The 15,352-nt window shown below is 36.6% G+C and overlaps 1 protein-coding gene across 1 annotated transcript in view; it reads left to right on the top strand.

The window, feature by feature from the left end:
• BRCA2 (breast cancer 2, early onset) overlaps positions 1-15,352 on the top strand; it is a 37,487-nt gene that overhangs the window by 1,546 nt on the left and 20,589 nt on the right. Inside the window, 8 exon segments of the mRNA XM_010084547.1 lie at positions 1,593-1,698; positions 2,506-2,558; positions 2,659-2,699; positions 2,794-2,905; positions 4,684-4,739; positions 5,666-5,780; positions 7,853-9,040; positions 9,961-14,730. Of these exon segments, the coding sequence (XP_010082849.1) occupies positions 1,593-1,698; positions 2,506-2,558; positions 2,659-2,699; positions 2,794-2,905; positions 4,684-4,739; positions 5,666-5,780; positions 7,853-9,040; positions 9,961-14,730 (6,441 nt within the window).

The following is a 15,352-nucleotide window of genomic DNA, read 5'->3' as shown; positions in this document are numbered from 1 at the left end:
TGCTGAAGTATGAGGCAATCTGTGGGGCACTCCTTAACCCTTCTTGGAAAGATTTCGAAACACTAAACTCTTTGAGTTAGTAAAACTGTAAGTCATGGAAAGAAGTTACACTTTTCCATTTGCAGACAAGGAATTCTACCACTTTTATGAGGTACTTCTCACTACATTGTTTTCAAATCCCAAGTACTTCATGAAAGTACATGTCACACTGCTCCTTTTCGATGTGCTGCAAGCAGTAGTACCTATCCTGCTTGGACAGAGAGAAGAATCTTTTCTATGGAGAATGTGTGCAAGATTGTATGTAAGAATCCTTCTTATGAAAGAATATCTAACCCCATTCCTGCAGTGTCTGATTTTACATTTACTGTGTCTGTGCCCTCCTAGCAATAAGATAAGCTTTTCTAAGCAGGCTACAGACAAACACAAGACCCCCTTTGTTACCAGAATCGTTCTTAGGTCCTATACCAAAGTCTTTAAAGGTGTAGAACTGTGCTACTGTTCGAACATACTTTATCACGTTGCTTCCATAGAATATTGTAACCCTGTTTGTTTTTCTTAAGTTCACTGCTGAACTGCTGAGCTGAGAACGTGTTTCTTCTAAATTTAGCTATTTGGACTTTTACAGTGTTAAGTCCCTAGTGAATTTGTGGTAGCAGTTCATAAATTGCAAACAAAGGAACCTTATGATTCTTCTGATTCAAAATGGTTGCTTTTGCTCTGTGTTTGTGAATGTGGACGTTTGTATTCACTCCCTGAGGAAGGGAAGATGACTGTAACTGAAGTTTACCTGTGGCTGGCCTGAGATCTAGTTTTCTTGGTTAGAGTCAACTGGCTCGTCTACCTAGTTTTTTTTCTTGTGAAAGATTTCACCCTGGTATGGTACCGACATGCAGCCATCTGTGAATACGGACTCAGAAGTCAGAAGCAGAGAGAAATGTAGAAACCGAGGTGTAATTTCTCATACGAAAATTTCTGAGTAGGAATTATTTTGAGTAGTTCCTTGTTCATGTGAGGGGCTTGCTGTTCAGAGGATTCTGCTGATTTGGTGGGCACACTTTCTTTTGCCTGGAGATGCATAGCATATAAATACCTACTGCTACCAGTGACAGTGCCTCCACTAACAGTTCCAGAAATAATTTTTGCTTTATGCTGCTTATTCAAATCAAGAAGTGTATGTCTTAACTAAATTTGAGGGAAAGCTGGTACAAACGCATGTTTGCAAGTATTGAGTTTCTCATAAGAATAACTTACGACAAGAAGGGCACAATACAGTATACTAAAACAGAAATAGAATATGTGACCTGAATAATATCAAGGCAATATACTGAAACACATACATATCAAGTGAATAAAATGACATAATAAGGGTTTTTTTGGCTGTGCATTTGCAATGTGTTTAGCATTGTTTGGATATAGAATTCAAATAAGTACAAAACACTAGAGGAGAAAGCAGTGTTGGGTTTTGTTTGGTTTTTTCTTTTTAAATAAAAATTAGACATTGCATAATTTTTTAAAAGCTTGTCTGTAAACTTCAGAATCAAAACTGTTACTTGTAATTTAGTGATGTTGTGTTATTATATTCTATGCTGTAGGCAGAGAGAATTTGATAAGCCCAAGTATCACAAGAAGAAAAATAGATCAAGAAAATGAAATACTTGCTTCTCCTCCTGGTACCTGCTGCAACTGCCTTGCTGCTAGGTATGCTAAGTATGTCAAAACAGATATAAAATAAACTGTATTTTAAGCAAAAAGCAATATTAAAACCACTATATTTGACGAGTAGACTTTTTCAGAGCAGTGAATAATCTTGTATGTCTTGTGTGTTTATGATACTTGTAGGTTGCTAAGTGAATTGAAAATAAAACACTAGCTAATTTTGAAAATTTCCTTGCTTTCAGGTGTTTTTCCTTTCTATTTTTCTGCTCCCTTCACAGCTGGCGTATGGCATTTGTTGATACTGTTTCAGGTTCCCAAATCCTCAACATCCAGTGCAACAAAGAGTAGTAGTGATGTATTATGTGCTTCTCAAGTAGTAATTTGAAAAGCTATTTATAATATTTACTGATATTTTTTAGTAATAGCCTTGATTTCTACATTTAAGTGTATATATTTCAGATAAATGTGCTTAAGTACTCATGTTGATTATAAGAACAGTTAAACTAATTATGTAATTAAAATCAGTTAAGCCAATTTACGTAGTTTCATCCAGCGTTTTAAGAGATGCATGGTTATATTGAATTCTATTATGCTATTTGTCAGACAAATCATCACTGAACATGAACATATGTCACAAAAGAAGCATTTTACCATTTGAAATAAACTTATGGTAAGGTTTAAAATAATGACCAAAGGTTAGGAGAAATCTCCAGTTTATTTAGTGAGGGAAATAGCCACAGCTGTGAAGAAAGAAAATAATGGAGGCAATACTATTTGTAATGTCTGAAATATTTACTTATTTTCAGATATTGAGAAGTGAAATTAATATTTTTTTGTTTTGTTTTGCAGTCCAGCTCTTCTAAGGAATACATACAGAACACCTCAGAGGAGTAATATTAATGGTTTGTGTTTTCACTTTTTGGTTTTACAAAAAATCTATCTGTAGATATAAATCCTTATGTCCTAGGTATTACTTAATGTCCTTATTACATAATTTTTTAGGCCCATATGGAAGCTTGTTTTGCACACCAAAACTTTTGGAGGTAAATATTTTATTCCTGCATTTTATTTTATTTTTTCCTAACTAGTACATTTAGAATTCAACATAGAAATAATAATTGTTACATGTATTTCTAGGTCAGAACTCCAAAACGTATTTCTGAAAGCCTGGGAGCAGAAGTGGATCCAGATATGTCCTGGTCAAGTTCTTTAGCCACACCTCCTACACTTGGTGCAACAGTGATAATCGGTATTTCTAAAAATTAACAGTTGCTAAGGGTTAAAAACTTCTAGTTTTGACACTGGAAGTTCACTTAGTGTGAATTGATTTTTTTTATTATTTTTTTTTTCTTTTACAAAAAGGGACAAAACTCCTGCAGTGATGCTTAATGGGTGGCTTTAAATAATGCAGCCCTAAAAGGAAGAAATTAACTTAAATGTGTCATTGCTTTGCAAAGGTTTTATTCCTTTGTATAAGGGATTAGGGAATATAAATTTAGAAATAACATAGCAAAGTGTAGAAAGAGGATTAGATAATGATTGCTTTGCACTATCACAAAACTAGATACTCTTAGATTAAATCATGGAAGTATGTTTATGTAGTTTAAGGAGGTAGCCTGTTCCAGCAGCAGTGCTGGCTTCAGTGTTTTTAACTCCTCTCACTGTGCCTACAGTCATATTGATGCAGTGAGACAGATCCAATTGAAGACCACATCTTCTGGGTTATTTGGACAGGGCAGTTCCTGGACCTCACTTATGGCGTGGCTGCACAAAATGCTGTGCCAGCATAACTGTGAATGAGAATCAGTGGCTGATAACCATTTAGGTGGCACTAATGCTAAACGTCAAGCCCTGACCTAAGGTGTTGCTATAAGTGGGATTTCATTAGCATATGATAAGGAAAATGAAATTTGACTTTATGATTTGCTGATGAAAACTCTTGAGAAAATGGGAGGACCTGGGTGTCTGCCTATCTCCTGACATTGCTCTTTTTAATGTTGTTAAACTATCACTGTATAAAGCATATAGAGCATGCAAGCATATAAAGTATATTAAGAATGCATGCAAGAGCTGGGAATCTCCTCATGCAATAATTGGTCATGGCACCAGGCCTGTCAGAGTCCAAGGATCATCTGGATGATGCTTTTAGTCATATGTTTTAGTTTTAGGTAGTCCTGCAAGGAGCAGGGAGTTGGGCTTGATGATCCGTATGGGTCCCTTCCAACTTGAGATATTCTACGATTCCCTTGTTGGCAGGGGGAGGGAGCGGTACAATTCACAGGGCTACTGAATTGTGCCATTTATGGGTGTTCATCAGTTCAGAATGATGTGACCTGAAAAGGAAGGCTGGGGAAAGTACCCATAGCCTAATGATGTTCTTCTGCGAGATGAGTTGTGGTTTGAGCTCTCCTTCTCACACTTCCTGGATGTAGTAGTGATGCCCACTCCCCTGCCATCTGGCACCTGTAAAAGGAAAGGGTGAGTCATTTGGCTGCTATGTGGAACGTAGATGCCATGTCTATGAAACGTGTTACTTGAATATACTGCTCTTTAGGCGTCTTAAAAATAGGGTGCGCTTTCTCCTTTTGTAACATAGGTGAAAAGATATTACTGCTCTTGTGGGATGAAATGGGAAAAAAACAAATTCCTGACAGACTCTTGAAGATCTCATCCAGATCCCTTGACAAAAAAAGTTAGAGTAGTGCCATGAATAATTGCTGGAAAGGAGATTGGCAGTGATGGTGGGCTCAGGGTGGTAACCCATCTACCTACACAGCAGCAACTACAGCCTATGATTTAGGGTGTTTTATGCTGTTATGAAACTGCTTTTGTACACTGTCCCTCAGCCTTACCTGTAGGACTTTTTAGTTAGAACTTTTCATTAGTTTTTAGTAGGTTTGTGTTAACAGATTTCAGTTGCATTTAAAATAATCCAAAGAAAACCCTCCCAAAACACAACTATATTTGAACACACTCAGCAAATTGCTTAGAAGCAAATTAATTGATTTGTCTGTCTGTCTTCTAAAGCTAGAGAGAATGATTCTGTTTCTGGAGCAAAGCGACAGGATGAAAGAGCTGAGATAGTAAGTAGTTTTAAAGAGCTATGCTATTCTTTAATTTCAGTTAAGCTATTTGGTTACACATTTACACTCCTTGAGCCAAGAATAAAAAATTCTGTCATTTTCGTTCTAGGGCCTCCTATCTGGCTATTTTTAAAAGTTACTGTTCACAAGGCTAAACTTGCAATACCTGGCTGTAGACTGTATTTTCACAAATACCTTCCTTTGACGAATATTTTTTCTGGGTTTTTTTTTTTGTTTGTTTTTCTTTTTAAATATCACTTGGACTCAGCAGCAGTGGGAGTCATTCAAAGATAAATCAAACTTAAGAATTGCAATATGCTACTTATCTGAGGATTTTTTTCTTCCTCTTTTGTTAGTTTTGGGAGTTATTGTTTGGCTTATATTGTCCAATAATTGTGCTCAATCATGATACCAAGAGTTGAAATTGAGTATTAATATCAGTCCTTTGATATTGTTAGGAAAGGGAGAGTTCCTGGAAAATTGTAATTTTACCCTGTGTATATGAAAGCCGAGTGATTATTCAGACTGAAAACTGAGAATGGCCCTAACAGGATTCAATTACAAATTTACGTTTGATTCTTAACTACCTGAAACTTGACAGTTAACAAACCGTTACAAGTTAAAATAAGCAAAATGTCTTTCTCCTTCCTCATATCTCCTTTGTTCCTTTTTTGAGAGACTTGCTTAAAGGGCTAAACCCATTTGCTGCCCTTAAATTGATTATAGAATGGAACCGGGTTTGCATTTAAAATGGGGATTTTCTGCTCATTTATTTTCAAGTGTATCTGTGAAAATGTTACCTTTCATTTTAAGAGATGAGGAATTATTCAGATATTGCAGTAAATGTTTAGAGTTTCTTGCTTTGCTGTTAAAGTGACACTTTCTGATATGCAGTGTATAAAACAGCTGATGTGTTTGTTTTACAGGTTTTGCGCAACTTTTTTCCCAATGATGATAAATGTCATGAGACGAGTGATACAAGTATACTGTCCATACCAGAGGCAGTAAAGCTAAATGCTGAAGATGACAGCAAGGATTTTGGTATGCATTGATACTTTACTACTGAGCATACTGTGAAGCAAGACTGAGGGTAAAGTGACGTTGCATGTGTTGACCTGATCCTATGGCTTATTTCCTCTGCTAGCTGTATACTCCCACTTCCTGAATTGATTCAACTTTGTAAAACTAATTTGGCCATAAAAAAGGGAATCAGTTTGTGTTGAGTCGGTCAGTTAAATCAAGCTACCATACCACTGGATGACAGCCACAGTAATATTGGTGTAAGTGAAGGAGTGAGACTCTATGGGAGAGCTGAGAGAGAAAACGGTACAAGCTCAAGGGGGAGCAAGACTACTACTTCTGGCTATTGAATAAGTTTAGCTTTAGCATTAAATTTCACCCCAATACACATTATTCCGTGGTGACCTTAATTTTTAATCTTGCTATATCCTTTCTTCATCTACTTTACCTGTTAGTAGTTCAAAATGTGACAAATCCTTTAGGAAAAAACATATTGAAGTAATCTGTAGTCAGTAAAATACTTTTAGAAATTAAGGACAAGTTAGTGTCTGTTCTGTGTTCAAAAATGGCTAATTTATCCCATACCACAGTAGAGAAGGCTGGTTGAAACAATGAGTAAAAAGAAGAGGAAGAAGAAACCCATTTCTTTTAATTACATCTATGTGGGCATGACACCTTAATGGATGCATTACAAATAGTTGGATATGTGTGACCAAGTATTAGGAGATCTTCTATGGACTTCCAAATGGAAAAAATTTTGGGACACTAGGCTGTTTAAAAGTTCTAATAGGGAAAATAGTTCTAAATTATAGAAATTGTACCTAAAAAAGGCCTATGGAAAAACATAAGCTATGGGTTACGTGCCCAAGGAAAACAGAGGACAAGTTGGACTTGTTCAGCCTGGAGGAGAGCAGGCTCCAGGGAGACCTTATAGTGGCCTTCCAGTACTTAAAGGGGGCCTACAGGAAAGATGGGGAGGGACTCTTTATCAGGGAGTGTAGAGACAGGACAAGGGGTAACGGTTTTAAGCTGAAAGAGGGTAGATTTGCATTAGATATTAGGAAGAAATTTTTCACTGTGAGGGTGGTGAGGCACTGGTGCAGGTTGCCCAGGGAAGCTGTGGATGCCCCATCCCTGGAGGTGTTCAAGGCCAGGCTGGATGAGGCTTTGAGCAACCTGGTCTAGTGGAGGGTGTCCCTGCCCATGGCAGGGGGGTTGGAACTCGATGATCTTTACTGTCCCTTCCAACCCAAACCATTCTATGATGTTTTCTAGGTACTTAGTTATTATTTCTTTTATATGAAAAAGCCTTAAAAAGTACTCTCAAAATAAAACCTACATAGCTTTTTGAATGTGAAATATTTTGATAGGTGAGTAGTTTCATACATTTGATAAGGTAATGCTTTTATTTGGTATGTATAAGCTTTTAAAGCTGTCTACAAAGTAGAGTTTAGGTTATTTTTCCCCCAGTGCATATTTCCATACAGAAAAAATTCTAATTTTTCTAATATTTGTGCCAATCATGTAGAACTCCTTAAAAACTCCTTAATCAATTAAAAAACTGAGAATCTTTTCTAAATCTTTCTAGATAGTGTACTATTGTATACCAAAGCAAAAGATAGTTCAGTAAATTTAATACTTAAATAACAGTTTCCTTAGCTGCCAGTTATAGACAAAAATAGGCAGTTAGGGTGTTTGGTGTCTACTATCTGGTATGAATTTTGGTGGAAAAAACCTAGATGTTTGTCTTGTGAAACTTACTATTCATTCTGCTGTCCATAGGAAAAAAAAAAAAAAAATTGAGACAGCTAGGTTTCATCTTGGAAACCTGCTTAACCACCACAGTCCTCAGGAGGCCAGGGCAGCTGCGTGTATGTCCTTTGCCTCCTGTTTCCTCCAACAGCTACTGTTGGAGAGTAACCTACTTTGAACACATTAAGTTTTATCTTTCCAAACTCGCTCCTGAGTAAAGGTAGTTGCCATAAAATTGAAAGACATATTTACCTATGAAAACACAATGCTATTTCTAAGTTATTTCCTAAAACTTTATTTTTTACTTCTTTCCCTCTCCTCATCTTCTCTAAACCATTCAGAGTCGGAGATGTTAGATGGCTTATTTGGTGAGATGAATAGCTTTGAGGATACATTCAGCATGCCTGCTAAGTCAAATGGAACTCGTCTGCTGATGCCACATGCTCTGGATGCAGCAGAGAAATGTGAAATAAGCACAGATAAAGCACAAGGAGAAGGGGATGTTCCCTCTGAGCAGCCTATTAGAAGAAAGACTGGCATTTCACAGGAAGTGAAAATAACTAGCTGGACTGAAAAAAGCCACTCTACTGATATGAAGAATTCTTTACTCCAAAACACAGATGAAGATACAGAGGATGGTAAAGATGTCTGTTTAATAGGACACGAAAAGGAATTGGAATCACTTAGGATCGCAGGCGATGTGCAGGGTTGTAGAATACACAAGTCATCTGAGAATGAGAAGCCTGTGAAAGCAGACATGCAATCCTCATCAAGCCAGTGGTCTCAACTGAACTTATCTGATCTTGATGTAACTCACTTGGAAATGTCTATGTGTAGCTCTCCACCCTCTAACTTACGTAGGGAGAAAAATTTAGAAGAGAAGTCAGTACTAATGACCAAGGATGATGCTGTGGAAACAGCTTTACTGAATACTTTAGACTTGATAAAAGCACAAAATCTGTTGAGTGTCAATTTGTCAGAAAAGTGTTATGAAGTGCAAAATTCTGAAAACAACCTAACATCAGAAATAACTCCAGGAAAACCTGTGTCTCTGAGTGTTCAAGATTCAAAGTTCCTAAAAGGATGTGCAGCTGAGAAGCTTTCCAAAATGAGCTTATTAAACTGTAACTCTTTTTTAATTCAAAGTACAAATGTCACAGAGTATTCTGTAGTCTACAACGGCGGCTTTTCCAAGCATTTAAAAGCAACTTCTAAATCTGTCGTGACTGATGTTCTGTCTCACCCACTTGTATGTAGTGCTACATCTCCAGATAATTGCAATGACCTACATTTAACAAATAGTGAAAATACTCTTACAAAGTCTGGCTTTAAAAGCCTAAATATGTTATCCAGCTTGAGAAAGAGATCTAAGAGATTTATTTATGCAATAAATAATACTTTACTGTATCAAGAAAAAAAAATACAGAAAAAAGTAACCTCTGAATCGCCTATTCATCCTGTATTACCACAGTCAGAATCTGATTCATGTGAATTTGAAGGTTTTCATGTGGCCAGTGTTGATGAGCAAGGTATATTATTAAGCTTTTTATCATTTGTGAAGGATTCTGTATTTATTTATTAGGAACCTTTTATGTAAATGTTCCAGATAAAATCATGTTAAATCTTGTGTTTGTGATAAAGTAGCTTTGCAACTGACTAGTCTGGGAGTTGAGATATTAAATTGGCTTGTTATAGTGACAGAATAGCATTATTTTCAAATAGTTTGCTTATAATTTACTGGTTTAGTCTCAGATTAATTTCTGGAATAGAAACTTCCACCTTGAACCATTATTCTAATTGACAAGCTCAATTACCTTTGTCAATGCTGTAGTCAATGCTGTATAGACATCCATAGTGCCAAGGGCCATCCTGTCAGAGTTGATGACTTTTAAGAGATTGTAAAGAATGGTAAAGTTGTATTGTTATTTTATTAAGATTAGGAACTTTAACACTGTTTCTTCCAGAAGCACAAAATATTTCAAAAAACATACTATATAATGAAAGCAAGAACATACTCCTATTTTTAGAAGCTGTTGTTCTTGGTAGGATTACTTAATATTAGGAATTGAAGAACTTCTCTTTAAAGTTTGAAACAAATCCTTATGTTGAGACACAAGGCATGAAAGCCCATCTCTTAAATATCATTGCAACTAAAAATTGTGGGTGTTTTTTGGTTTGTTTTTTTTTTTTTTTTTTTTTTTAATTGATAGCATTCACTGCAGGCTGCTCGCTTGTTTCTGGCTATTAGAACATAAGATTAAACAGATCTCCAGGCTTATCAAGGCATTCACTTCGAAAACAAAAGTGATATTTGTGGTACCAGCGTTAAGCATGTGTTGAAATGATCCTATGGGCCAAAATTTATGAAAATCTGAATTTGCATTTGTTTGAATAAATGAGAGCTATTTTATTAACATATTTTTTTTTCCTGTGATGTCTTCTTTTGTAGACTGCTTGCTTTTTGCTGAAAGAAAGCATTTGCAATCGAAGATTAAGGAAAATAATTTCAGCACTTGTACTTCAAAAATGGATGTAATGGATAACTCATCTGATAATTCCTTCAACAATGAACTGAAGCAACAGGACCTGAGAGACTTAGAGGAAAATGCAAGAGAGGATCAACCTGCTACATCATTAAAATGCTTAGAAGTATCTAATACAGAGAAGAAAGACACAACAGGTTCTGTAAGTTGTGAAATAATTTCAAATATAAAACGTAAAGTTCTAACTTCGGCATGCCTAATGGCAAGAAGGCGTTCCAGATTGCTCCCTAGAGGCTGTTGCTTAGAGAAAGGCGAGGAAGACAAGTATAGAAGTGCTAATATAAACAATGGAGCTACTGTACGTCAGAGACGTAAAGAACAATTTGTGTGGTCTCCTCCTAGGGATAACGAATGCTTGATTGATATGCACCATGACACTACGTCTGTGACAAACAGCAGTTTCAATAATACTTTGAGTCAGATCAGCTTTGACATACATGGAGTCAGTAGCGATGGCTGCAATAAAACACCAACTGATAAAAGGCATGGTACAGAGCAGTGCTCGGTAGTTGACTGTAGAGAAGTACTTGGACCTTCGGGAATAAACTGCTCAGAAAATCATAGCACTGGATTAAAACAAGGGGACAAAGAAGATGCAGCTGCCTTTTCAGAAGTTGTAGCTGGCAATCAAGAGCCAAAGTCAGTTGAAAACAATGAAAGCCCTCAAGCAGCTGTTTGCAATAATGTAGTTGTAGAGATTGCTAAAGAATTGTTAGATTGTGCAGATGATAATTCTTTAAATAAAGTAATTTCTGAAGAAGATAAACAAGTAGCACCTACGTATTCCAGCACAAAGTCAAAGGAGAACCTAAAGTATAAAGGAAAATCATCAGGAAATCTTAATGCATGCAGTTTGAATCTGGGCTTTGGGGGCTTTCAGACAGCTTCCAATAAGCAGATTAAATTCTCTGAAGTCAGCATAGCAAAAGGCAGAATGCTGTTCAAGGATATTGAAAATGAATTCTTTGAAGCCTCTTCCATGGAAGGTGTCAGAAACTTTTCAAATCAAGTGAAAAAGGAGAATATGTTTTTCTCAGATTCAGAAAGCAAGTTGCGCAGTAATTTATCTGATTCTTCAGATTCACAGACAAGTTTTCTCGAGCCCAGGCATACACAGTTTATTCCACATAAAGTTGGCTTGTGTAAAAACTTTCCTAGAAGTCAACAGTCCTTGCAAGAAACAAATCAAACGTTGACAGCAAGCCAAGAAGCTGAAATTGCTGAACTTTCTAGTATCTTGGAAGAAACAGGTAGTCAGTTTGAATTTACGCAGTTTAGAAAGCAAAGTAACATGATACAAAGTCACGTCTTTCAGCAGTTTGGAACTATAGAAACACATGGAACAACAAATGCGGAAAATCTTCATGAAACAAGGAAAGATGCTGATTTTTGTAACGCTTTTAAATCTGAAAATCAAGTGAAAAATTACAGGTATTGTACTAAGCAGGAAGACATAAATGAAGACTCTAGAGTGGTGGAATACGAAAAAGAAAACACAGTGGTTTTCCATAAAAATGACAAAAAGGTTACTTTTACAAACTTAGACAAAAATGAAAGTAGAATATCTGATGGGAACTTTCCAGTTGCTAAACAGGACAACTTTCCTAATTTTGTAGGCTTTACTTCAGCTGGAGGTAAAAAAATAAATATTTCTAAGGAGGCTTTGACCAGATCTGCAGAGCTCTTCAGGGATTTGGATGATGATAACTTTTTGTTTAAACCTTCTGAAACTAGTACTAGATGTTGCAATTCAAATGGGCATATGTCTTCTAACGGTAATTTTGTCAGATGCCTGACAAATGAAAACAAAAGAAAAATGGTCTGTGTTTCAAATTTCAGAAGCATGGGTTCCATTTCCCACCATGCACAGAAAAAAAATGAGGAAAATATTAGTACACCATTGAAGGAAGATAAGGAAAATAGAAAAAAAAGCTTAAATTATAATGAAAGTGTTAATTTCAGTAGTACTAACACTATCATCAACAGTCTGTCATCCATTGAAAAACATAACCAGAATCATAGAACGTCCAAACAGTTTTTGAATCAAGGACACTGCCAAGTTGAAGGTAGTTTGCAAGAAGACTTATTAGATGCAAGATGTCTAAGAGATGCTGTTACAACTGCAGAAGAACATAGTTTAAGCATATCAGATGAAATGGAAAACCTGTTTCCTAATCAGAAGGTAGAAGACAGAAAGGAAAATGAATGCTTGTCACAAAAATTTCGAACTCCAGCTCGTGGTGATATATCCGTTTCTGATGCAGCTTTGGGTCATTCTCTACACTTGCTCAATGTACGGTGTGGAGAAGGAGATGAAAGTGTTTTGGAGAACTCTGATAAACAAAAGACAAATAAAAATAGGGAAGGAGAAGACGCCACCCATGATAAGAATCTGTTAGTGAATGACAGCAGATTAAAAGTAGGTTCTTACCATAATCATCAAATACATTTCAAGCAAGAAGTGGATGTTGAAAAAAATGAAGTGAAAGGGAGTTATCTGACTAGTTTTCATACTGCTAGTGGTAAGAAAATAAGAATTGCTGATGGATTTTTGGCTAAAGCTGAACAGTTTTTTGCAGAAAATGTTGATATAGGAAAGGAACATAATGACAATTTTGAGAACCCCTTAAAGAAAAGGAAATGTGGTAAAAACTGTGTCAAAGACTGTGATTTGTGTATTGAAAGCATTGCTCAATGTGATCCAGAAAAACTTAATTTTAATAAAAAGCTTGTTCCTGAAGAACCTGGAGATCAATTTAAGCAGACAGTAGAGAGCAGTCCCATTAAAAATGCTGTGATTCTTGATACTGTTAAAGTAGACACCTTTGTTAATCCAGGTGAAAATTATGAAAAAAGTTTGGTAACTTGGTGCACACCTGAAAAAGCTGATGTCAGGCCTGGGAAGTCTGAATTGGAATCCCTTCCCAGACAGAAGAGTGATGCTTTAAGTAAAAGTTGTTTGTCTGAAGATGGAAAACTGTTTGCAAAGAGAGAGACAGAATACTCATCAAAAAAGATGGATGATTCGGAAAACATGCATGATTTTCCTGTGCACTCTGATGCATCTCTGCATTTAATGAAGGTATCAAATGACCTTGAAGATAATTCTGTGCCTGGAGATACAAAAAATACTTTATTTGTTGAGGACCATAACAATAAATCTAATCAATCCCTCCTCTTAACTTCAACAAGTTGCTCTTCTCATTTGAACTGTGGCATTAAGGAATTTGACTTAGAACACTTAAAAGAACCTTGTGCTGATACAGACTGCTTCACAGACACCATAGTTAATGCTTGCCAAAGCCAGTCACTAGTCAGTCTTCCTGAAGATGAAACGAATTTAACCAGCTTAAAAGAGACATCACTTATTGCTGAAAATCAAAAGGATGATATGAAACAAATTGTGTTTAGTACAGCAAAAGGTAAAGCAGTTTCTGTTTCACAAAATACATTAGCAAGAGTCAGACAAATGTTTCTTCAAGAAGACTGCAGTGAATCTGTAAAATATGAAGTTGAGACTAACTCAAGAACTAATCAAACAGAAATAGCTGGAAACTCATCTTCCATCATTCATGCGGAGTGTCTTAATTCTGTTAAGTTCCTAAATGCTGCAAGAAGTGAAGAGATTAATTCAGCTGCATCCCATTTTCTTGAGGATGGTCACCAAGATACAAACACATTTGTAGATGCAAAGTCTGTTCCAAATTCTCAGAGGCATTGCCTTGAACAGGATATTTTAGGGCACTTGCCTGTTCCAGATAAGCAGATAAAGCAGTCACATAATCCTAGAAGCAACCTTGGATTTTTTAGTACAGCAAGTGGTAAGCCTGTACAACTATCAGAAGAGTCACTCAGGAAAGCTAGACAGCTCTTTTCTGAAATGGAAGGTAATAATTCATCGCATGTACAAGAAGCATATTTAGTTGAGGAAGATGTTGAAAAGTCTGAAATGCACACTGAAGTAGTTCCTAGGAGAATGCAGATAGCGTTAACAAAAGGGGAAGAAAATGCCAGCACTGAATTGATTTCAAATCCAGCTTTTGGATTCAGCACTGCAAGTGGAAAGCGGGTAACAGTGTCTAAAAATGCCTATGAAAAAGCAAAGGCAATTTTAAAAGAATCTGATGACTTTTTAAGCAGTGAGCTCTGCATTACAGATCAACTTGGTTCAATTACAGAGAGTCAACATGTGAATTCTCTAACTGATAAAGTGATCTCTGAATCCAAAACTGAGAAAAGCTGCAATGAAGATTTTGGCTTAAAAAGGATCTCCCCTGAGGAAATGAAGTCTTTCCCAAGCACTCACCATGTCAAAATGCCGGAGAACATCCCACATAGTAAGAAAAACAAGCAGTTAACATTATTTAAAAATAACTTGCAGCAAGAGGAGACTAGGCCTTCTGGAAAAGGGCAGCTGAATCTGGGGATGGAAAGAGAGTCTGAGGCAGTTTCATGCAGTGCTACTGCTAAAGCAGAAATTAATATTGCTCCTCTCCAAACTCCAAAAAATTACTTGGAAGTGGAGGCTGTAGAAAGTGCAAGAGCTTTTATGGAAGACGACCTTTCCAATTCTGGAGTACCAATTGATGCTGCACAGTCCTTCAATGGCAGAGTGGATAAAAGCTTTCAAAATAAGACCTTTGGGAAGAGGCACTTTGAAGAAAAAAACTCACTTGGTAGGTCTTTGTCTTATATATGTTCAACCCCGTATTTCTGCACAGTGCATTATTTGGGGTTTTTTTTGCATTTCACATTGATTTTTTAGGTCATATAGAAGTTGAAGTTTTTCAAATTTCAGTGACAAAATTCCTCGTGCTGTAGGCAATAGTTCATCCACTCTTTTCAGCCTTAAATACACAACACTAATTAAATTTGGGATTAGTATTTTGAAGGTGTGCAGGTTTTGCTGTTTTGTCATAAAGTTATAGAAGAAAGCTGCTCCTCCTTTTCTCTCTGAGCAGACTTCCTTCTTTTTTCATTGAAAAATGAGTAGTAGTATTTCCATTTTCACCTTTTTTGTGCCTTGTAGGTGAGGACAAGGTTCTGCTTGCGTTGAGATTGCTAGCCTGATATGAAAAATAGTTGTTGGTCTAAAAGCACAGTTGCTTATCATCTAAAACTGATCTGTCTCAGGGCTGAGGTGTTGGTACGTTATGCTTGCACAGTCACCCAAAATTGTTTAGGGACCTCAGCCAGCTGAAAACTATTTATGGAAGGGTAGATTGCAACATAGTCGCTGCCTAGCTGCACAAGTTCGGGTACAAAGGTTGGGCAGGCTAGTGCAGGAAAGCTTGGGTA

This window comes from Pterocles gutturalis, unplaced genomic scaffold (genome assembly GCF_000699245.1).
Source record: "Pterocles gutturalis isolate BGI_N339 unplaced genomic scaffold, ASM69924v1 scaffold36456, whole genome shotgun sequence".
Taxonomy (NCBI): Eukaryota; Metazoa; Chordata; class Aves; order Pterocliformes; family Pteroclidae; genus Pterocles; species Pterocles gutturalis.
The sequence above is the reverse complement of the archived record's forward strand: the minus strand, read 5'-3'. Positions and strand labels throughout refer to the sequence as shown.